Genomic DNA, 25,366 nt, shown 5'->3' on the forward strand with positions numbered 1-25,366 from the left:
AGTGACTGTATGCCAGTTAAGGTTTTTCATTTCTTTTACACTTTCTTGCCAGTCAAAAAAGCCTGTAAATTTACCTTATCCATTATGGGTGCTTGAACGTTGTGACTAGAATTAAATAGCAGATTACATTCTGAAAACTGTGACTAGTCACTTTATAATACAAACAATTTTATTTGTCCAAAAGTCAGTTTTTGAGTCACTGCAGGCTAATTATCAGGTGATTGGTATTTACAAACACTTTATATTTTGTACTAACTGCATCTAGTCACTTGGAACATGGCACTAGTGAAAATGCTTTGATTTATATAGATTAAGCAAACACATAAAAGATAGTGATGTTATTTGATTAGAAATGTGTAACGTTGTCCCAGAATTTGTGAGTATGGTACTTTACGTACCATGAAAAACACAACATTTACATGCATGTGATTAAAGGAAAACTGTACTAACATTCAATTTATGCACTGCAGACTAAAAGAAAACAGTGAAATTCACGAACATTACAATAGAATAAACTCAAACCTGCATGTGTAACATGCTAATACACAACTTTGTCAAAGGCAGCATTCCACATTTTTACCAGTTATTAGGATTTCTTCCTGTCCCATTCATGTATTGAATGTGAGAAGAATGATTGTTTGATTACCTCTGTAATTGATCTAATCTTGCCCTCACGATTGCTATGTGATCAATAAGTACAGAGTTGTAGTATATTCCTAGAATCATCATTTAAAGCCTTTCTTGAAATTTTATAAGTAGACTTCCTCAGGACAGTTTATGTCTACCTTCAAGAGTCTGCTGGTTCAGTTTCTTCAGAATCTCTGTGACACTCTCTCAAGACTCAAACAAACTTGTGACCATTTGTGCTGTCCTCTCCACCTTCAAATATCCACTGTTAGTCCTATTTGGTATGGGTCTCGCACACTGAGAAATATTCCAGAATGGACTGCACATATGGTTCGTAAGCAATCTCCTTTGTAGACTGATTGCATTTTTCCAGTATTCTATGAATAAACCAAAGTCTACCACTTGCGTTACCCATGACTGAGCCTATCCATTTCATATCCCAACTGTCACACCCAGGTGTTTGTATGTAGGAGACGGCCGATTGCAACTGTATACTATGTTTTTTTTCATTTTGTGAAGTGCGGAATTTTACATTTCTGAACATCTAAAGCAAGCTGCCTATCTTAGCACCACTTTGAAATCTTATCAATATCTGCCTGAATATTTATGCGGCTTCTTTCAGGCAGTATGTCACGATAGATAGCTGTGTCACCTGCAAAAAGTCTGTGGTTATAAATAATATTGTCAACGAGGTCGTTAATATACAACATTATCAGCTAGTGTCCCAACACCCTTCCTTGGGGCACACTCAAAGTTACTTCTACATCTGACAATGACTCTTCATCCAAGATACCATACTGCATCCTCCCTACCAAAAAGTCCTCAATCCAGTCACAAATTTTGCTCGATGCTCCATATGATCGTGCTTTTGACAATGAGTGTAAATGTGGTACTGAGTCAAAAGCTTTTTGGAAATCAAGAAATACTGCATCTACCTGACTGTCTTGACCAGAAGCTTTCAGTATGTTATGTATGTATGTCAATAGCCTCACCGCAAGTATACAGTCTACCAAAGATAACACAATCTTGCTTGATTAAGTACAAAACATGAACCTGTTGAGTGAAACAAATCTTATATACACCTGTTGCATGTATTGTAAACTATAATTTACCCAACAAAAGTATTAACATATTTTGTCAAACATTTTGTAATTGGAAACATAAGAAATCTACTCACCAAGCGGCACAGGAGAACACATATATAAAAACGGTTTTACATATGCTAACTTTCAGAACCAGCAGCTCCTTCTTCCAGAAAAAGGGTTGAAGGAGGAGGAAGAGGGGTGAAGGAAAATGGCTGGAAAGGTTTAAGAAAAGGGGTAATGTTCGGAAAAGTCACCCAGAACCTCAGGTCAGCGAGACTAACTGGATGGGATGAGAAGCAAAGATTGGTTCTTAGAGTCTGTACCAGACAAGATTTGAAAACCTGAGAGCCATTACTGGCCAGTCCTCTGAGGGAAAGAATAGGGCAGATGGAGGGTAAACTTTCACCACAAAAACAGAAGTAGTACTGCATTAATTAGAAGCTTAGTTTTGAAAATCTAAATCTAATCAGTTTGACAAAAGCAATTCCAGCCATTTTTACTCTTTTTTTTTTTTTTTTGTCCATTCATTTTCCTACAAGTTTCCCAAACATAAGAAACTCATCACATGGATATTTGACTTCTTCATTAAGTGGCACTACTTTCTTTTCAGTGTGTTGACAATACATTTTATTTCAATTTCTAGCTTACTTTGAAACTTGCTCATTAAGATTGTCCATTAGTTCTTGAAGTTTATCTGCACCAGACACCATTACTGCAATGTCACCAGAAAAACTCCGGTGATACAGCTCTGTTCCATTAACATGTATTTTAGCTATCTGAAAACCTGCTATTGGGCAGTTTAGGACAGTTCTGACAATACAAAAACTCCTTGCCTAAGTCATCTTTCAGTTCTAAATTTCCCACTATTTTGATGAAAGCTAGTATTCCCAAATGTATCCTTGAGTATACTAACATAGACTGAAATACTGACTCCTTTCACAAGTGCTGTTGATACAGATTTTGTTAAAAGCAAGTCAACAGGTTTCTCAAAACCTATTAATTCCAAGTGGTAATTCACAATCATTGCACCATCCTAAAATTTCATTAACTATTCCCAAATGATCCACTGTACTTTATCCATTTATAATGCTAGCTTGTTCCTTTGCCTGATTATAATCAAGGAATTCTGCTATGCAGTTGGTGATGTTAGTTGTATATTGGCAACAGACGGACTATGATACACTTCCAGCCGAACATCTTCACCCTGCGAGTTGCCTACTCTTAGTTCACTGGCGTCTCTCGTCCAGACTATTCTAAGTACTACAAGGGCATCACTTGTTATGGACACAATACTGTATACAAAAGGTCTGCTGATGCTCCGATTGTTACAGGTGCCACCAGGGAGAACCAGCCATGTTTTCGAGAAGCGTGCACACGAGGAAACCTGTGGCACTGCTATCGAGGAAACAAGTACTGGCCGACATCACATGATCATGAACATGTATCCTCCTGCTGAATGCTATCTCCAGCAACAGCATTCCACTGCTCACTCAGTTCCAGGTCAGAAGCTGGCTACATTCATAGCTCATCAGTCGTAACTCGCAGAGACCAGTGTGGACCCTCCAGTCTATAATGCACTGCCTCGGCACTGCTTCACAGTACTCAACACTGTGCAGCCGTCATGGCGTGCCACACAACACAGACCCCATGGACACTGCTCCGCAACCACTCAGCATGAGACTTCACTTGGAATTGGTATTGTGCCAGTGAACTTTGCTTCTGTAATTCTCAAGTGATTGCAAATAATTTTTCTTTTGTATTACAACTAAACTTTATTGTGAACTTACGCTGTGAATAAAGTGTTCTTCAGTCTGACCTGGGACACACCAATTATGACTACACGCATCACCCAACAAAGGTCTTAACAGTGACAAGGATATTTTTTTTAAAAATTTTTATTTTTTTTTTGACTGTAGGGATTTGAATACCATGTGTTTGTTTATTATTCTCATTATTTTTCTGAGGGTCACTGTTGGTGATGCAACAATGTCACAGGGGACAGTTCATCACTGGTGTATCTGTCCATGTTGAAACAAAGTCAAAGGGATGGTTTGTCAGGTATTGCTTACCCACATGTCATGGGTGATATACTGCTGAACTTAATATCAGTACCTGCTCAAGATCCAGTACCTTTGCTGGCTCTTACAACATATCCTCGTCTTGCTCATCACCCATCCACTGCCCACCTCCACTTACGTCCAACACTACTCCACACATAGCAGCCATGGTAGGCCTCCTCCTGACGTTGGCGTTGCGTGGACACCTGTTGATGATGAGATTCAAGTCCACACGCTGCAGCTCCTGGGGTCATCAGCTGTTGTTGTCCTGCCCAGCCATCATACCCCTCCCTTCAGCTGCACCCGAAGCTACACTGCAACTTCACATCATCGTCACTCTAGGATGCATCATCCAGCTCCTCTGATGCCCCTGCCTTCTTGCTGCAAGTGTCCTCACCCGCCAACCACTCACTATCCCCTCTGACCACAAGCTCGATATTGCACCTTCACCACAGGAGTAGCCAAGGCAGACTCCCTCATGAGAGTGGCGCACCATGTCTTCCAGCCGAAGTCATTGGTTACCTTCCTTGTCGCCATGCCACATGCTGAATCTACGATGCTGAAGCAGTGGCTGTCTCTCTGCACCCAGCACCACGACCCAACTGTCACCCAGCCACTGCCCTTTCCCAGAAATGCCTGATGCTGCTTGTTTCCTGTGTTTCTGCCTTGGTGCAGCCGTGGTAAGCCTCCTTATCCAGGCACTTCACTTTCGCTGCTGCTGAGCTTACGGTCTGCAGTTCTAGTGCCGTCCCCTGGCTCCACTACTGCTGAGTCAATACTGCCCTTCCGTAGTTGAGCCCAACACTACCAACCAATACACACCGCTGCTCTGAGCCAACGCAGCTATGGTCAAACTCTTTCTTTCAAGGACAGCACACCATCACATGCCTCTGATTCTGTCCAACACACATCTTTCTCTGTGGTGTAGATTTTTTCCATGTTCCTGTGCATACTGCGGAGATGCCCTTCCCACTACCCACTGATATCTCTCACACCAATATACACTGCTGCTTTGAGCCAACACAGCCATGGTCAAACTCTTTCTTTCAAGGACAGTACACCATTATGTGCCTCTGATTCTGTGTCACACACATCCTTCTCTGTCGTGTAGACTTTTTCCACGTTCCTGCGCATACTGCGGAGATGCCCTTCCCATCACCCACTGATATCTCTCCATCTAGATGTTCCTCTACTCCAACATTACTCATGGCATTGGCCTTCCTGCCATCTGTGGCCTCCCTTCAGTTCGCGTTTCCCAGGTGCCCTTTGGTTTCTTTTTGTGGCAGCTCTCCAATCTCCAGCCTACTCCTTACGTGCCCCTTCATGAGTCTGCACTGCTTCTTCCCTATGCACTCCCACATGGCAGCTGTTGTTCACAGATTTGTTAGCACTCACCAACAAGGTGTCTGTCATCAGCATCACTGCGCTCCTGGCATCGCATTGGTTGAGCCCAGACTCCCAGAGCCCTCACCAGCTCCACCCCCATTCTGTGGACAATAATTCCATTGTCTAATTACTTTCTTCTGGAAAGATGTGTTCAAGACAAACATAATGCTTGCTTTGTATATTCTTACCCCTATCAATTCTGATAGCAAACCCAAAGTTCCCCACAGAAGAATCAACTTTACATTTTGTCCCATATTTGCATTCAAAATTTCCATTATTTTTGTTAAATAAGATCTGCTGGCATTTACCAGTTTTCATACATTTTCATGGAGATCTCACATCCTCATCAAAATGTGTGCATAAACTTGATTTATTTCCTTGTAATATCTTTTGTTTATTTTAGAAAAAAGTGTAGCTACTCTGAAATTCATTCAACAGCTGTGTTACAAAAACAAGTTTCTCATTTACAATAAACTCTAACCTGGATTTCCACCTTACTATGTTCCACTACAATAAAACTATATCCAATTTTTAATTATATTTGCTCTTTATTGTCATCATCCTCTGATAATCCTGAACGATGTTGTTCAGTCCTTTTCCAACTCCACTAGCCTACCTTCAGCTTCTAAAGTCAGCAATTTATTGTTCCCAAATAAAAGCAGTCAATTTTATTAAAAAAAGTCATCTTTCTTGCCTAGGCTGCTGGTCGAAGTAACAGTGCACAGAGTGCTAACATGCATTCTTTCAATTTGTTTTTTGTCTCTGTGGACCCATGATGGCGAATAACACCAGAAAAAAAGTACTAAAAACTAGCCTAATTTTGTCTGATTTACATTTCTCCTGTTCACTAATATTTCAATGGTACATTTCCTCTTTCGACTGCCTTCACTCTATCATTCTTTACATCAGTTATAGTATTGAAGTAGTGATCACTGGTAGACTTACACTGGCGAACAAAAAAAGTGAAGTACCCAGAATATATGGTGGATTTTGATGTAACTTTGTACACATACATACCTTCAGTAGGCATGTAAATGACGAAAGTTGCAATTCTCTGTAATAGGCAGATTGCCCACCAGAGTGCATTAATGTTGTTTGTGTTTAGCGTTGTTACCAGGCCTGGTAGTGTACATAGAGGGCATCAGATGTTGAGTGATCACTCTGACAGACACAGAAATGCTGCATATTCATGTAAGACAGTGTTATCAGTTGTATATCAGCAGTGAGCTGCATATGTCTGGTGCCAGTCTGATGTCTCTGCCGTGTAGAGTCATCTACCTGTTGCCTGAAAATGTCTCTCCTCCAGCGACTGTTTATTCATACAAGATGGGCATCATATGTCACGACACTGCGCTGTATACAAACAGTATATTCATACACCAATCGTTCCAGGCTCCACCAAGGAGCAGCAGCTATGTCTCCAAGCAGCACATGCACCAAGAAACTGGTGACACTGCTATCAAAGAACAAGCACCATCCACACATCATGTTGATGCACACATACTTCTGCCTGCTGGGCAGGCACAGCCTCCAGCTACCCATATTATCAAATTTTTCTGACAGTATCTGTGTGTCACAATTTTATCTTCGGTTCAAGTGTTGTTGCCAAAGGAATTCTCCTAGCTGACGCTTTTGGTCTGTATGTTTTTAGTTGTTAATTCATCTTTTTAGTATTTCTGTGACAGTTCAAGTCCCAGCACTGGCAGTGTATTTTTGCCTACAGTTTGAATGTCCTCTCACATTATCATGTCTGTCCCATTAGTGAAGCTGTCTTCGTCTCACATCAATCAGTCACAGGAGCAGCAAATTTAGAAACTGCTGCAAGGCATAATGCAGCTCACTCAGATTTTATCTGCAACAGCAATGTCTAGACATGCTTCTCCAATTTCTGCATCGATGTCGGGTGTTTGACGGCCAGGAGGAGGACTGGGCCATTGTACTGTCATCGGAGATACACCTTACAGCCTACAGCATATCCAATTCACAGCACAGTGGTCACTTTTTTCCAAGTGCAGGTGCAGAAGTATTTCGTTTGTATTGTCAGTTTTTCCCCTCTTAATGGGGGAACAGTTAAACGTGCATTTTGGTTGTAGTAACAGTCGCCTCCAGTTGCGGCATATGAGCACTTTGTTTTGTGCTCTTGGCCACCAGTCTTCCCATAGTGATCCAGTGTGCATTTTCACAAACAGGACAGGCCAAACAGAATTTTATTGTGTGGTTCACTGGGCCATCTTCTGTCAGGTTGTTTGCAATGTTACTGTACTGTACGGCATGTGGTTCAGCGTGCACAGAGTTCCATCGCAGCAGTCCTGTAACTCACTGCCCTTGCCAGTGGACACCGATTCTCTCCTACTCGGCGTCAGCCTAGACGGCGCAGGCCCTGTTACGGCCGACCCACTTCTCAGCGTTAAGCCTGTTGGTGCTTGCCCTATTCCAGCCAGCCTCCCTGCTGTTCCTGCCCCGGTGGTGCCAATACCAGCTGACTCATCAGCATGTTCATCAATGGACCTGCCACATGCGCTTCTGTTGCTGCTGCCAGCCCTGCCACCAGTCTCACCACCCAAGCTGGTGTCACCAATCCCACCGTGTGTTTCCCTGGGCTGTGTGCTGCATTTTCTTGGAAGTTTTACTGCAAGCCTCACCGATGCCCGTGATGTTCAGTCACTGTTCCCCTACATGGACATGGCACGCTTGTTCTGTTGGGCTCATTTTCTTGTGTTACTTAGTGGTATTTTCATACAAATGGTGCTGAGCTTTTTGAAGTTGTTTTGCAATGTTTGTGTACTTTTTCTATTCATGTGTATCGGATGTCACAGGTCCTACACCCCGTGCTCAGCAGTCTTGTTCATTGTGTCTTGTACTTTATCTCAATCCAACGATTCTTGTTATGTATATTGCCTTTTCTTCTGTTCAGTTCTATGTACTTGAATATCAACTGTTTATTCGTTATTCTGTAGTGTTTCTGGAGGTCACTACCAGTGGTGAAACAATGTCAAGGCGGACGGTTCATCACTGGTACCTGACTGCTTGGGAAAACAATGACAAGGGAGACAGTTCGCCACTGATACCTGCTATCACTCACTTGATTGACTGGGCTGGTCCAGCACCACCTCATCAGGCTCCAGCACCTCATCCGGCCCCTGTGCCTTCACTGTTCATGTACACACACTGCATCTCAAAGGGCCTTCAACAGTGTCATCCCGCTCAGCCATTCAAGCCCTTTTTCACTGTGCCCGAAACTGCTTTGCCCCTTTGCCACAAGGCAGCAACCTTGGCTGGCCTCCTTGCAGATGGCTTCACCATCTCCTTCATAAAGGGGAAGTGGTGTTGTATAAAGGCCGTAGGCCACATACGTCTGCTTCCAGTCCAAAGTTGCCTATCCATTGCCGCAAGTCTCCCTCCTCTGGTGATTGGTTATTCATACAAGACAGCATCACATGTCATGACACTGCGCTGTACACAAACAGTATGTTTATATGCCATTTGTTCCAGGCTCAACCAGCTATGCTTCAGAGCAGGTTGTGCAACAGGACATGGGTAGCACTGCTGCCGAAGAACAAACACGGTGGCACTGCAGTCGAAGAACAAACAACATCTGCCCATCATGTGGATGCAAACATAGTGCCACCTGCTGGGTACATAAGGCCAGGCACAGCCTCCTGCAGGCAACTGCTATTCTGGTTCCAGTTTCAGTTTCCATTTCAGTACAATGGATTTCAGTTGCTCTAACAGTACTGGGCCAGGAGCCAGCTACACTCATTGTCCACCTAACAAAACTCGCCGAAACACACCAGGATGCTCTGCTATGCTTTGTACCATTGTCATGCCTACACCTCTCCATGTGGCACAGTCCTCTCAGATGTAACCCTACAGCCGTGTGGAATGACACTTCCTGCAGAGCTGATATCATGCCAGTACACTTTATATTCGCTACCTCAAGTGATCCCTAAAGATCTTTCCGTTGTTGTTTTTTGGGACAAATTGTCATTGTGAACTTGTGCAGCTAAAAAAGTGTTTTGCATTGCAACTTGAGAATCAACTTTTAACATAGCAAACAACCAACTTATGAAGTGCACGATGGCAAATTATCAGCATCTGATAGTTTGAAAGGGATCTCACTGTGGGTCTCCACTTGACCAGCTGGTTAAATCATATAATATACAGATTTATGGGGCAATCGGATGTGAAAGTGGTCCAATATTAGACTGCATGGGAACATGTAGGCATGCATACTAATCATCAAGGTTCCATTCAACTACATCTGATGACCACAAGGGAGTTCAGTACTGTGTAGCAAGCACATCACAACCCCTTCCCATCTGTGCCTGCCATCCAAGAACAAGTTATGGACTACCTCAACATTCTGTATCATCCTGTACCATTGGTCAAAGACTAGCTGCAGCCAAACTAGAGAATTTCCTTCCACTTTGTAGGCTACTTACACTACGAAACAGACAGCTTCTCCTACCCCCAACTCTCTGTGCATCTACTCTTACCCCGTCCCCCCTCTCTATCCACCTCTTCCTCTCCATCTCCTCCTTGCCTTTCCTTACTGCCCCCCCCCCTCCTTCCCTCTGTTCATACCCTCCTCTATCTGTCTCAACCTTCGGCCAGATGTGCCCATCCACAGTTGTAGCCCCTGCAAAACAGGTTGATGAAGCAGGCCAATACTACTCCCAGAACATGCCTGTCATGCAGGTCAACCTACACATCAGGGGATTGAAAACCGTTTCTTGCTTGACGTGTAGGCTACCCTGCAAAGCAAACCCAATATTACTCCCACACAACATGCCTGTTGTGGAGGACAGCCTCCAGAGAGTCAACTGCTGAAAAACAGGTTTTTTCCCATATCTCTGCTCCTATGAGAGCTGTGAGGTTATAACTTCCAGAGTGATGATACCTGTTTTCTAAGCTAACGAATTTGGTTGAAATCAATCAAGGGGTTTAGAAGGAGATGCCACACACACACACACACACACACACACACACACACACACACCTTAGCATTTCCCCATGCTTTCACCTGCCACATAAAGCGCACATCTCTTGTGCCATCTCCTCCTCTGCCCTCTCTCAGCTCATTACCTTCTCACCACCTTGTCTGTCCACCTCCTCCTCCTACATCTCAGCCTATCTCCTCTTCCCCACTCTCTTTCTGTCCATCTGCTCCTCCCCCTTCCTCTCTGTGCATCTCCTCCTGTCTCCTCTCTCACTGTCCATCTGTCCATTCCCTCCTGTCCCCCTCTCTCCCAATCCATCTGCCCCTGCCCCTCCTCTCTCCATGTCCTCATCTACCCATCTCAACTTTCACCCATGCATGTCCATCCACACGCTTAGCCCCTGCAAAAGAGGTCGATAAAGAAAGCTGATACTACTTCCACAACATGTCTCTCGTGCAGCACCGCATGTATGCCAAGGGCTTGGAAACCCTTTTTTTCCAGTGGTATTTAGGCTCCCATGCAAAGCAGGCTCCTAAAGCAGGCCAATGCAACATGCATTTTGCGCTGGGCAGCCTACACATTGAGGGCTGGCAAACTGTCTCTTGCGTCTGACGAGTAGGCTGTCCTGCAACACATTTGAATAAGGCGGGTCGATACTATTACCTGACCTGCTCTGCAGACAATCAGAGGCAAGAAACAATTTTCCATCCTCAGATGATTAGGCTTCCCTACATAACAACTGTGCTGTTGCAATAGCGTCAGCTTGCTTTTTGACCTGATTTGCACAGGCTACAGGCGAGGAAGCACATAGCTGGTGGAAAATTAAGATGCATAGAGGAGTGGGTGGACAGAGAAGGATGCAGGAGTGTGTGTGTGTGTGTGTGTGTGTGTGTGTGATTAAAGCTAAACTTTCAAACCACTATAGAAATAACACCACTGGTCAGAATGATGTCAAACTGCAATGGAATATTATCAGTGAAGGGGGAAAATGTATGGGAGAAAAAAAAAATAAATAGTTACAAAATGTAACAATAGATGGCACTGTAAGCATATTCATTTAATAATGGTCGACTACAAATGACAAATGAATCAAACAACAATGCCTAAAGTGTATGAAGATGTTAAAAACAAACTGTACTACTCAGTGTGCATGGGTGTACAGGTGTGACTCTGTCAGTTATGTAAGCCCATCCACCAAGGAAACGTCATATCACATCGGATGGGAAAAATTGGTTTTTAATTGTCCTGAGGCCAAAAATCACATAAAAAGCATCACTCACATCAGTTCTTGATTGTCCCGAGACCAAAAAGCACATGAAAAGCATCAATCACATTGGTTTTTGATTGTCCTCAGGCCAAAAACAGCATAAAAAGCATCCACCAAAATCAAATTGGATTATTAATTTCCGTGTGACTGTCACAAAACATGTTCAATATGCTGTCCATCGTTTTCTGCAACAAGTTGAAATCGAGAAACAGTATGTTCCACAACTGATCAAAGTGTTGCTGCAGTCATGTTCAGAATGTGTTGCACAATGTGTGCCTTCAATGCAGCCAAGTCTGCAATCAGAATACTGAACACATCATCTTCCAGATAGCCCCATAGCCAGAAGTCACATGGATTAAGATCTAGTGATCAGGACAGCCAGGCTGTAGGGAAATGGTGGTTGATAATTCTAGCATTTCAGAAATGATGCTTCAGTAGCTGCTTAAGTGGATTTGCAATGTGCGGAGGTGCGCCATCTTGCATAAAAATGATCCCATCCACACATCCACGCTGTTGGAGAGCTGGAATGATGTTGTTGCACAACAGACACTCATAGCGCTTACCAGTGATGGTACAGGTAACAGGACCAGAAGCACCTGTCTCTTCGAGAAAATATGGCCGCTTGATAAATGATGCCTTAAACCTGCACCACACAGTGCCGTTTTCAGGATGAAGTGGTATTGGTTGATTTGCGTGTGGATTTTCCGTTGCCCATATTCGACAAATCTGTGTACTGACATATCCTGTCAGATGGAAGTGGGCTTCGTCTGTCCACAAAATCTTCCACGGCCAATCATTGTCCACTTCCATGCGAGCAAGGAATTCTAAAGCAAAGGTCTCTTTTGCTTGCTCGTGCGCATGGGTAATTTTGAATGGATAGCAAAAAAGGATGTTTTGTAGGATTTTACGCACCGTGCTGACAGGTATGTCCAATGTTTGGGCAATTCTCCGTGCACTACACATTTGCACACCATCACTTGTCTCCTCCTGCATTGCTGTGACCACTGATTCTACTGACGTCAAATCAATTCGTTTCCTCCCTCTACCAGGTTGCACACCAAAAGAACCCATGTTTTCGAATTTCCGAATCATTTTCTCCAAATGCACGGCAGTCATCGGACCAACACCTTTTTTCAAACCCTTCAGTGTCTGGAACTTCTGAAGAGTGATGTGTGTACATTCATCATTCTTGTACTACAGCTTTACAAGCAAAACGCGATTCTGCGTTGAGACAGTCTGGTGAACATCACAAACACAAATGAGGAAAAGCTGTGTACTATTTTACTTCTTCTGCCCTACATTACCCCCCGTCCCCCTTCTTTGATAATATTCCGTTGCAATTTGATGTCATTCTGACAAGTGGTGTTATTTCCACTGTGTTTTGAAAGTTTAACTTTATATATAAACACACACACACACACACACACACACACACACACACACACACACATACACACACATGGTCACAAGCTCACTACTTACATGCAATGGATGTTAAGCATTAAAGTAGTTCCTAGAGTGTTACTATTTATTCTAACCTCAAAATTGGTCAAGTGCTGCATGATGCGATCAAATACTTTAGAGGTTATACATTTAAAAGTATTTTTTTATGGTTTCTGTTATTTATATGAAGTCTGGTGAGAATGGTATACAAGGCACAATCCATAGTAATGTTAAAGTGTTTTCAAAGTTTTACCAAGCGAGGTGGCACAGTGGTTAGCATGCTGGACCCACATTCGGGAGGACGATGTTTCAAACCCACATCCAGCCATCCTGATTTAGGTTTTAATGATTTCCCGAAATTGCTTCACGCAAATTCTGGTATGGTTCCTTTCAAAGGGCACAGGCGGCTTCCTTCCCCAACCTTACCTAATCCGATGGGACCAATGACCTTACGGTTTGGTCCTCTCCCCCAAACAAATCAACCAATCTAAGTTTTATGTACTACTTCAAAAACTGTTTGGTTATGAAAGTATACAAAATTATATCTCACAAAATAGATCCTTAGGAAATGTCCAGAAACATTCATCTTACTTTATTTAATCACTCCTTATACTGCATGGAATAGTGTCATTAATGAGCAAGACTGTGCACCAAAATTTTTGTGTCAGTGTATTGAGTGTACGTCAAATTCACTATAATGAAACAAGAAAGCTTAATCTTAATTGTAGAGAGACTACAAAAATCACAACCAGTATAAATCAATTATAGGATAAAAAATCTTTTATCTGTTGTTACTTACACGCGTTCCACTCTCTCTTCTTTCAATAATGCATGTCTTTCATCCCGTGCAGCCTCCAACAGCTTCCGTTCCACCCATGAACCACTGGGTGCAAACTCCTTTTTCCCCTTTACTGGAAGAGTTCTCTCCAGACGTACACGGTATCGTTCCAATTCAGTTGCCCTGAAAATGTCAAAATTTAAGATCATTTTTGCATTGTTCTACATTTCACTAGAGCACAGAATGGTAGAGGAGATGACAAGCAATGTTTCAAAGGAAAGTGGAAAGACGTACAGGGTCATGAATGTTAGCTGCAAAAGACAAGCAACAGGCTTACACCGTGTGAAACACAGAAGGGATTTTTCTCCAAAAAGAAGAGGACCAAAAGCTAATTTATCTTCGAAGAGACTGGCAGTACCCTTTCAGATGGTATTCTACACACATTACATTGCGTGTGTGTGTGTGTGTGTGTGTGTGTGTGTGTGTGGGCACGCTTGAGAGATAGAGGGGGGGGGGGGGGGGGGGGCGAGGAGGTGAAGATGATGATTAAACAACTGACATTGAGCAAGCTTGTACACTGAATTGCCCTCGAGCAATTGATTGCTTTTGCAATATTTCTATACTTAATTTCTTCCTCATAATGTTTCTTTTAATGAAGAATATCCACAACTGCTCAATCTAGGATGTTACTGCTTCTTCTTCTTCTTCTTTTTTTCCAAAAGTGATAACTCTCTCTAACCAGCCATCAGCAACATTGAAAAGATTAAAGAGTGTAGGTCCATAAGCACACTATAAAAATAATTAAACAAATATTATGGGACACAAATCAGCAGATATGATGCACATGTTGTTGTTGTTGTGGTCTTCAGTCCTGAGACTGGTTTGATGCAGCTCTCCATGCTACTCTATCCTGTGCAAGCTTCTTCATCTCCCAGTACCTACTGCAACCTACATCCTTCTGAATCTGCTTAGTGTATTGATCTCTACGATTTTTACCCTCCACGCTGCCCTCCAATGCTAAATTTGTGATCCCTTGATGCCTCAAAACATGTCCTACCAACCGATCCCTTCTTCTAGTCAAGTTGTGCCACAAACTTCTCTTCTCCCCAATCCTATTCAATACCTCCTCATTAGTTACGTGATCTACCCACCTTATCTTCAGCATTCTTCTGTAGCACCACATTTCGAAAGCTTCTATTCTCTTCCTGTCCAAACTGGTTATTGTCCATGTTTCACTTCCATACATGGCTACACTCCATACAAATACTTTCAGAAACGACTTCCTGACACTTAAATCTATACTCGATATTAACAAATTTCTCTTCTTCAGAAACGATTTCCTTGCCATTGCCAGTCTACATTTTATATCCTCTCTACTTCGACCATCATCAGTTATTTTACTCCCTAAATAGCAAAACTCTTTTACTACTTTAAGTGTCTCATTTCCTAATCTAATCCCCTCAGCATCACCCGATTTAATTTGACTACATTCCATTATCCTCGTTTTGCTTTTGTTGATGTTCATCTTATATCCCCCTTTCAAGACACTGTCCATTCCGTTCAACTGCTCTTCCAAGTCCTTTGCTGTCTCTGACAGAATTACAATGTCATCGGCGAACCTCAAAGTTTTTATTTCTTCTCCATGGATTTTAATACCTACTCCGAATTTTTCTTTTGTTTCCTTTACTGCTTGCTCAATATACAGATTGAATAACATCGGGGAGAGGCTACAACCCTGTCTCACTCCTTTCCCAACCACTGCTTCCCTTTCATGCCCCTCGACTCTTATACCTGCCACCTGGTTTCTGTACAAATTGTAAATAGCCTTTCGCTCCCTGTATTTTACCCCTGCCACCTTCAGAATTTGAAAGAGAGTATTTCAATTAACGTTGTCAAAAGCTTTCTCTACGTCTACAAATGCTAGAAACGTAGGTTTGCCTTTTCTTAATCTTTCTTCTAAGATAAGTCGTAAGGTTAGTATTGCCTCATGTGTTCCAACATTTCTACGGAATCCAAACTGATCTTCCCCGAGGTCCGCTTCTACCAGTTTTTCCATTCGTCTGTAAAGAATTCGCGTTAGTATTTTGCAGCTGTGACTTATTAAACTGATAGTTCGGTAATTTTCACATCTGTCAACACCTGCTTTCTTTGGGATTGGAATTATTATATTCTTCTTGAAGTCTGAGGGTATTTCGCCTGTCTCATACATCTTGCTCACCAGATGGTAGAGTTTTGTCATGACTGGCTCTCCCAAGGCCATCAGTAGTTCTAATGGAATGTTGTCTACTCCCGGGGCCTTGTTTCCACTCAGGTCTTTCAGAGCTCTGTCAAACTCTTCACGCAGTATCTTATCTCCCATTTCATCTTCATCTACATCCTCTTCCATTTCCATAATATTGTCCTCAAGTACATCGCCCTTGTCTAAACCCTCTATATACTCCTTCCACCTTTCTGCCTTCCCTTCTTTGCTTAGAACTGGGTTGCCATCTGAGCTCTTGATATTCATACAAGTGGTTCTCTTCTCTCCAAAGGTCTCTTTAATTTTCCTATAGGCAGTATCTATCTTACCCCTAGTGAGACAAGCCTCTACATCCTTACATTTGTCCCCTAGCCATCCCTGCTTAGCCATTTTGCACTTCCTGTCGATCTCATTTTTGAGACGTTTGTATTCCTTTTTGCCTGCTTCATTTACTGGATTTTTATATTTTCTCCTTTCATCAATTAAATTCAATATTTCTTCTGTTACCCAAGGATTTCTATTAGCCCTCGTCTTTTTACCTACTTGATCCTCTGCTGCCTTCACTACTTCATCCCTCAGAGCTACCCATTCTTCTTCTACTGTATTTCTTTCTCCCATTCCTGTCAATTGTTCCCTTATGCTTTCCCTGAAACTCTGTACAACCTCTGGTTCTTTCAGTTTATCCAGGTCCCATCTCCTTAAATTCCCACCTTTTTGCAGTTTCTTCAGTTTCAATCTGCAGTTCATAACCAATATATTGTGGTCAGAATCCACATCTGCCCCTGGAAATGTCTTACAATTTAAAACCTCGTTCCTAAATCTCTGTCTTACCATTATGTAATCTATCTGATACCTTTTAGTATCTCCAGGATTCTTCCAGGTATACAACCTTCTTTCATGATTCTTGAACCAAGTGTTAGCTATGATTAAGTTATGCTCTGTGCAAAATTCTACCTTCCTCTTTCATTTCTTCCCCCCAATCCATATTCACCTACTATGTTTCCTTCTCTCCCTTTTCCTACTGACGAATTCCAGTCACCCATGACTATTAAATTTTCGTCTCCCTTCACTACCTGAATAATTTCTTTTATCTCGTCATACATTTCATCAATTTCTTCATCATCTGCAGAGCTAGTTGGCATATAAACTTGTACTACTGTAGTAGGCATGGGCTTTGTGTCTATCTTGGCCACAATAATGCGTTCACTATGCTGTTTGTATTAGCACTCCTATTTTTTTATTCATTATTAAACCTACTCCTGCATTACCCCTATTTGATTTTGTATTTATAACCCTGTAATCACCTGACCAAAAGTCTTGTTCCTCCTGCCACCGAACTTCACTAATTCCCACTATATCTAACTGTAACCTATCCATTTCCCTTTTTAAATTTTCTAACCTACCTGCCCGATTAAGGGATCTGACATTCCACGCTCCGATCCGTAGAATGCCAGTTTTCTTTCTCCTGATAACGACGCCCTCTTGAGTAGTCCCCGCCCGGAGATCCGAATGGGGGACTATTTTACCTCCGGAATATTTTACCCAAGAGGACGCCATAATCATTTAATCATACAGTAAAGATGCATGTCCTTGGGAAAAATTACGGCTGTAGTTTCCCCTTGCTTTCAGCCGTTCGCAGTACCAGCACAGCAAGGCCGTTTTGGTTAATGTTACAAGGCCAGATCAGTCAATCATCCAGACTGTTGCCCCTGCAACTACTGAAAAGGCTGCTGCCCCTCTTCAGGACAATGTACAGACAAACAAATTATTATATTTCCAAAAAAAATTGGATGATTTATTCATGAGAAGAAGCTTCACAAACTGAACAAGACAATAATGTGCTTGTCCACGGGACTCATCACAGGAGACAATTTTATTCCAGTCAATGAGATTCCTGTACAAAGATGAGTCTGGAGATATCCTTGGACGGCAGTGGGATACCAGTCTGATTGTCACCTCCCATATGGCACTTCTTGTAGACAAACAAATACATATAGCAGCAATCCCTGAAAATATAGATCAGTTCTACATAGAATCGTAAGTGTATCTTTGGACAGTACTGATAACGAACTTTGTTTTGCAATTACCAGTTATCAATAACATTTGGCTGTGAAATCTCTCTGCTGCTCTTTTCTTTGGCAGATTCAGTATTTCCTTCAGAAATTTTTCATAGAGGAATAAATTTTCTGATAAATATGGGAAAATGGACACCACTGCCCACTGCTGTGAAGTGCATGTTGTTGGTTGGTTTAAAGGGGGGGGGGGGGGGGGGGGGGGGGGAGGACCAAACTGCGAGGTCATCGGTCCCTTGTTCCTGGTAAAATAATTACACAAGGGAAAGAAGAAAAGAGAGGAGACATACAGCATACAGCACAATAACAGGAGAAAGGAAGAACCAGAAGAATGACAGGACAACCAACATTACCTTGGACAAAAACAGGAAAAGAAAACCACAGAGAGAAGAAAGAAACAGGTAGAAGGGATAAAAACAAGAGAGCAGATGACCATGGCTGGCCAACCATGAGAATAAAAAGGGAAAGCCAGACGCTCTGCGACACATTAAAACATCCAGTCTAAAAGCATTAGAGTGGAGAGCACAAAGGGACAAAGCCATGTGCTAAAACTTATATAGAATGATAATACCCACCGTCATGTATAAAAAGTAAAACTAAATTAGCTGATGGGGCGTTGTCAGCTAAAATTAATGGCAACGAGTCTGATAACTGAAGAGTCTGCTGCAGGGCAGCCAAAGGAGGACAGCTCACCAAGATGTGGGCCACTGTCAGCTGAGCGCCGCACCAACACTGAGGTGGGTCATCACGGCACAATAGGTAGCCATGTGTCACCCAAGCATGGCCAATGTGAAGGTAGCAGAGAAACACAGAGTCCCTGCAAGAGGCCTGTACAGAAGACTGCCACACATTCATAGTCTCCTTAATGCCATGCACTTTGTTGTGTATGCTGACATTATGCCATTTCCTCTTGCAAAGCCGCAAAACCTTGTTGCATAGTACTGAATGCATGTCAGTTGCAGTGGTTTCCGCGTAGCCTGTTTGGCCAGCCTGTCAGCAAGTTAGTTGCCTGGGATTCCAACGCGACCTGGGGTCCTGACAAACAGCACTGAACGACTGGACCATTCCAGGGCATATATAGACTCCTGGATGGTCACTACCAAAGGATGATGAGGGTAGCACTGGTCGATACCTTTTCGGCTGATCAAGGAGTCAGTACACAGAAGAAATGACTCCCCAGGGCATGAATGGATGTGCTCAAGAGCACTAGATATAGTCACCAGCTTGGGGCAGTGAAAACACTGCAGCCATCGGGCAAGGAAAGCTGTTCAATATGTCCTCCATGGACATATGCGAAGCCGACAGGAGCATCATCCATCGAGCCATCGGTGTAAACCACTTCATGGCCTTAGTAAATGTCAAAAATCAAGAGGAAGTGGCAACGGAAAGCCGCGAATGGACCTCAAGTATAGGTGGTAAACGCAAGGACTCCAGTTCCGAAAGAAGGGATTGGACAAAAATTTCAATTGGAGGCTCTGACCTGGGCTGCCGATGCGAAAGATGAACCGCTGTGGGTGAGAAAAGGAGACGGTGAGTCAGATGCGCAGGAGAACTACGAACGTGTGCAGCATAACTGGCCAGCAGTTATGCATGCCTAATCTGCAATGGAGGGACTCCGGCCTCCACAAGGACACTGGTCACCGGACTCGTCCTAAAAGCTCCTGTCACTAGGAAAACGACGCAGTGGTGCACTGGGTTGAGTAAACGCAATGCTGAGGGTGCCACCAAACCATAAACCGGGCTCCCAACCTCAAGGCGGGATTGAACAAGGGCTCTGTAGAGATGCAGCAGCGTAAAGCGATCTGCACCCCTGTTGGTGTTGCTCACGCAGCAGAGGTGCTGCCAACACTTCTGCTTAAGCTGATGAAGGAAAGGAAGCCAAGTCAATCGGGCATTGAAAACCAGTCCTAAGAATGGATATGTCTCCACTACAGTGAGTGGATCATCATGAAGGCAAAGTTCTGGTTCTGGATTAACGGTACGACGCCGACAGAAGTCCATAACACACGACTTTGCTGCCGAAAAATGGAAACTGCGGGCTAGAGCCCATGACTGCGCCTTATGGATGGCTCCCTGTAGGCGCCGCTCAGCAACACCAGTACTGGTGGTGCAGTACAAAATGCAGAAGTCGTCTGCATACAAAGAAGGTGAGACGGACGGTCCTACAGCTGCTGCTAGACTATTAATGGCTACTAAAAATAGAGAGGCACTCAATACAGAGCCTTGCGGGAACCCATTCTCATGGATATGGGGGGAACTATGGGAGGCGCCAACTTGGACACGGAAGGCATGAAGCGACAGGAAATTTTGAATAAAAATTGGGTGCGGGCCTCAGAGACCCCACTCGTATAACGTAGCGAGGATATGATGACACCAGGTAGTGTCATACGCTTTTCATAAACCAAAAAAAGAGGGCAACCAGGTGTTTCTGTCTGGAAAAGGCTGTTCGGATGGCAGACTCTATGGACATGAGATTATCAGTGGTAGAGCAACCCTGGCGGAAGCCACCACCATGACATTGAGCCAGTAGGCCACGTGACACCAGGACCCAACCCAACCCAATCACCGACACGCCACACGTTCCAGCAGCTTACAAAGAACGTTGGTGAGGCTGATGGGCCAATAGCTATCCACATCAAGTGGGTTTTTACCGGGTTTGAGCACCGGAATGATGGTGCCCTCCCACCATTGCAATAGAAAGACGCCATTGCACCAGATCCGGTTGAAGATGAGGAGGAGATGTAACTTGTAGTCAGATGAGAGATGCTTAATCATCTGACTGTGGATCCGATCTGGCCCAGGAGCTGCGTTGGGACAATGTGCAAGGGCAATGAGGAGCTCCCACTCTGTAAATGGGACATTATAGGATTCACTGTGGCGTGTAGTGAACGAGAGGACTTTCCCTTCCAGCCACTGTCTGAGAGTGCGAAAGGGTGGGGGGTAATTCTCTGATGCAGAGGCTTGAGCACAGTGCTCAGCAAAGTGTTCGGCAATCGCGTTTACGCCGGTAGATAACACGCCATTTATGTTAACACCGGGAACACCTGTTGGGGGTCTGGTACCCAAAAACACATTTGATCTTTGCCCAAACTTGGGCAAGTGACATATAACACCCAATGGTCGAGACGTATCTCTCCCAACACTCCTGCTTCTGCCATTTGACAAGCTGGTGAACACGGGCACAGAGCTGTTTAAAGGCTATGAGGTGCTCCAGGGAAGGGTGCTACTTATGCCGCTGTAGAGCTCGCTGAGACTCCTTAATTGCTTCAACGACTTCCGGCAACCACCAAGGGACTGCCTTTCGCTGAGGGCACCCTGAAGAGTGAGGGATAGTGTTTTCTGCCATAGAAACAATTGTTTTAGTCACCTGCTCAATCATCACATCGATGTTACCGTGTGGGGGAGATTCAACGGTGACAGCAGATGCGAAAGTTTCCCAGTCTGCCTTGTTTAAAGCCCATCTGGGTAGGTGTCCATGTGCCTGACACACGGGCAGTGACAGGAAGATGGGGAAGCGGTCACTACCACACAGGTCGTCATGTGCTCTCCAGTGTTTAGATGAGAGAAGTCCTGAGCTGCAAATTGATAAATCAATGGCCGAGTAACTACTATGAGCCACACTGAAATGTGTCGCGGCCCCGGTATTTAAGAGGCAGAGGTTGAACTGGGACAGTAAAGTTTCAACATCTCTGCCTCGGCCAGTAAGCACAGTGCCACCCCACAAGGGGTTATGGCTGTTAAAATCTCCCAAAAGTGGGAAGGTTTAGGGAGTTGATCAATCAGAGCAGTTAATACATTCAGGGATACTGCACCATCTGCAGGAAGATATACTTTGCAGACAGTTATTTCCTGCGTCGTCCTTATTCTGCCAGCCACTGCTTCAAGAGGGGTTTGAAGGGGCACAGTTTCACTACAGACTGAGTTTAGGACATAAACACAAACCCCACCAGACACTCGATTATAGTCGCTACGATTCCTGTAGTATCCCTTATAGCCACGGAGGGGAGGGGTCTGCATTGCCGGGAACCAAGTTTCCTGGAGGGCACTGAAGAAAGCAGGTGTAAAGCTTAACAGTTGTCATAGCTCAACCAGGCGGTGGAAAAAACCGCCCCAATTCCACTGGAGGACGTCATCATCATGAGACTGGGAAGGCATGCAACATTCAGTGAGGCAGTTTACGCCTCAGGGTCACCTGCTGCCACCGACTTTTTGCCTGAGTAGTCCACATCCATTGTGTCTGAGGGTCTGGTGAGATCTAGGTCCTCAGCGGCCGCCAGAATCTCGACCACCTCCGCAGACGCAGAGCTTGTAGGTAGTGGTGGTGTAGGTGCCAGCACAATTCCCTTGGTCTTGAGGGTCTTCTGTTTTAGATTTCTCTCACTGCTCCTTGGGTTTCCCTGGCTGGGAGATCTTCACTGATTCAGTCTCCAGGACTGAGGATGAGCGTGAAGCCCTATGACCAGCTGCTTTTGGGCTCTTCAGCCACTGGCGAGTGTCATCTTTCCCAGTAGCAGAAACCTGGGAAGGAAGTGACCCAAGGGACCCCTTCCTAGTGAGAGGAGCTGAAGAAGACTTACACTTCTCCAGCTCAGAAGTGGGGACTGATATCCCTAATAGTTGGGGGGGGGGGGGGGGGGGTGGAGGTGGATGTTCTCCTGAAGAAGGTGGTGCAGGAGCAACAGGGAGGGAAGTGCCCCCACCATCAAGGGCACAGGTGTAGTGTTCTGGTTCTGAGAGGCGACAGGAATGCAAGGAACTGATGAGGCGACAACTGTTCTCGTAGCCGTGGCATAAGAGGTGGTCATAGCCACGAGTTGGATCATTCCTTGGCTATTTGTTTAACTGTCACAGCAACATCAAAGTTAAATAATCTCTGGGGATTGTTATAAGGAAGTTTACAAGCAAGTTCACTCCTGATATACGCTGATAATGCATAATGTAAAGAAAGCATGAAGATGCTCCTGAATGGATCATCAAATGCCACCTCTTCTTCATTGTTATCTTCTCTGGTAGATAGATGAGCTTGGTCAGACACGTTTTGATGCAGACAAACAGTAACATGTTTGCACAAAAAAGAAATATTTTGCTCATTTGCTAAAAATTACAATAATTTATTAGCCTACATTCGTTTAGCAAATAACAGTAATCAACTTATCCACTAGCAGTGCTATATCATTATTACTTATCCCCACTGTGGGCACTTACTCCGAATGCCAGAACTGTGTGGACACAAGGCAGTGATAACAGCCCTTGCTGCCTTTGGCAAACAGAGCACAAACATTGATCAAGTGAACACGTGTAAAGCCTACAGAGAATCTGTTCCCCTACAAACTGTTCTATATCCTTCTCGTATCTATGTGTTTGGACTGACAGAGAGGAAGGGAAGGGAAGGGGGGGGGGGGGGGGGGGGAAGGAGGAATTTTTTTTTTTAATCCAAGACAACAAGTGTGCCAGTCTAACAATGTATCTGCTCAGTTATGTCACTACTATGAAAACAAATACCATTTTAATTACAGCAAATTCATCTCATGTACTTTCTGAAGACAACATCTGCTGAATAAAGGATTATATCACTATTCAGTCCATTTTCCAATTCTCAGCATTAACCCTCTGCCGTGTCCTTGTTAGATGCTTTCGGGAGTCCAAATTATTTTATCACCTGCTGCTTCTATCACTGTCTTTGAGGGAATAACACAATACAAAAGAGGAAGCCTTCTTGGTTACCCAAGTCTGCCAACCCAAAGTTTGGTACAGATTTATTGATGACATCTTTATGATCTGGACTCACAGTGAAGAAGAACTCCAGAATTTCCTCTCCAACCTCAACTCCTTTGGTTCCATCAGATTCACCTGGTCCTATTCCAAATCCCATGCCACTTTCCTTGACGTTGACCTCCACCTGTCCAATGGCCAACTTCACACGTCCGTCCACATCAAACCCACCAACAAGCAACAGTACCTCCATTATGACAGCTGCCACCCATTCCACATCAAACGGTCCCTTCCCTACAGCCTAGGTCTTCGTGGCAAACGAATCTGCTCCAGTCCGGAATCCCTGAATCAGTACACCAACAACCTGAAAACAGCTTTCGCATCCCGCAACTACCCTCCCGACCTGGTACAGAAGCAAATAACCAGAGCCACTTCCTCGTCCCCTCAAACCCAGAATCCCCCACAGAAGAACCACAAAAGTGCCCCACTTGTGACAGGATACTTTCCGGGACTGGACCAGACTCTGAATGTGGCTCTCCAGCAGGGGTATGACTTCCTCAAATCCTGCCCTGAAATGAGATCCATCCTTCATGAAATCCTCCCCACTCCGCCAAGAGTGTCTTTCCGCCGTCCACCTAACCTTCGTAACCTGTTAGTTCATCCCTATGAAATCCCCAAACCACCTTCCCTACCCTCTGGCTCCTATCCTTGTAACCGCCCCCGATGCAAAACCTGTCCCATGCACCCTCCCACCACCACCTACTCCAGTCCTGTAACCCGGAAGGTGTACACGATCAAAGGCAGAGCCACGTGTGAAAGCACCCACGTGATTTACCAACTGACCTGCCTACACTGTGATGCATTCTATGTGGGAATGACCAGCAACAAACTGTCCATTCGCATGAATGGACACAGGCAGACAGTGTTTGTTGGTAATGAGGATCACCCTGTGGCTAAACATGCCTTGGTGCACAGCCAGCACATCTTGGCACAGTGTTACACCGTCCGGGTTATCTGGATACTTCCCACCAACACCAACCTATCCGAACTCCGGAGATGGGAACTTGCCCTTCAGTATATCCTCTCTTCTCGTCATCCGCCAGGCCTCAATCTCCGCTAATTTCAAGTTGCCGCCACTCATACCTCACCTGTCTTTCAACAACTTCTTTGCCTCTACACTTCTGCCTCGACTGACATCTCTGCCCAAACTCTTTGTCTTTAAATATGTCTGCTTGTGTCTGTATATGTGTGGTTGGATATGTGTGTGTGTGCGAGTGTATACCCGTCCTTTTTTCCCCCTAAGGTAAGTCTTTCCGCTCCCGGGATTGGAATGACTCCTTACCCTCTCCATTAAAACCCACATCCTTTCGTCTTTCCCTCTCCTTCTCTCTTTCCTGATGAGGCAACAGTTTGTTGCGAAAGCTTGAATTTTGTGTGTATGTTTGTGTTTGTTTGTGTGTCTATCGACCTGCCAGCGCTTTCGTTCGGTAAGTCACCTCATCTTTGATTTTATATACAATACAAAAGAAGATTCACAACACCCAATAAATACTAGGTTAGAGCTAATGTGTTTTTGTGAATACGTAGTACTCTTATATGGCCAGATGGAATTTTTAAAAAAATATTCCTAATACCTTTACGACTACTTAACTCTATTCAGTTTGTTATAAAGTTCATGACGGGCACAGAAAAGCTATATTTCCCCCTCTGTATTAATTCAAAGGAGAATGGTTGAATGGATGGATGTGTGTTCACAGTGT

General features: G+C 44.1%; 1 protein-coding gene across 2 annotated transcripts in view; it reads right to left on the reverse strand.

Moving 5' to 3' along the window:
* The window catches only part of LOC124593712, a 163,640-nt gene that overhangs the window by 120,756 nt on the left and 17,518 nt on the right, over nucleotides 1–25,366 (reverse strand). Inside the window, exons 1-2 of one of the 2 annotated variants that reach the window (XM_047132021.1) lie at nucleotides 13,605–13,737; nucleotides 5,165–5,256 (exon numbers count right to left, since the gene is read on the reverse strand). Coding sequence is in view for 1 of the 2 variants with exons in the window: in XM_047132020.1 (XP_046987976.1) it covers nucleotides 13,605–13,766 (162 nt within the window). In the remaining variant the exon portion in view is untranslated. Of the gene's footprint in view, nucleotides 1–5,164; nucleotides 5,257–13,604; nucleotides 13,767–25,366 lie in introns of those variants that run through there. The other variant, XM_047132020.1, reaches the window with a different exon arrangement.

This window comes from Schistocerca americana, chromosome 2 (assembly GCF_021461395.2).
Source record: "Schistocerca americana isolate TAMUIC-IGC-003095 chromosome 2, iqSchAmer2.1, whole genome shotgun sequence".
NCBI classification, from domain to species: Eukaryota; Metazoa; Arthropoda; class Insecta; order Orthoptera; family Acrididae; genus Schistocerca; species Schistocerca americana.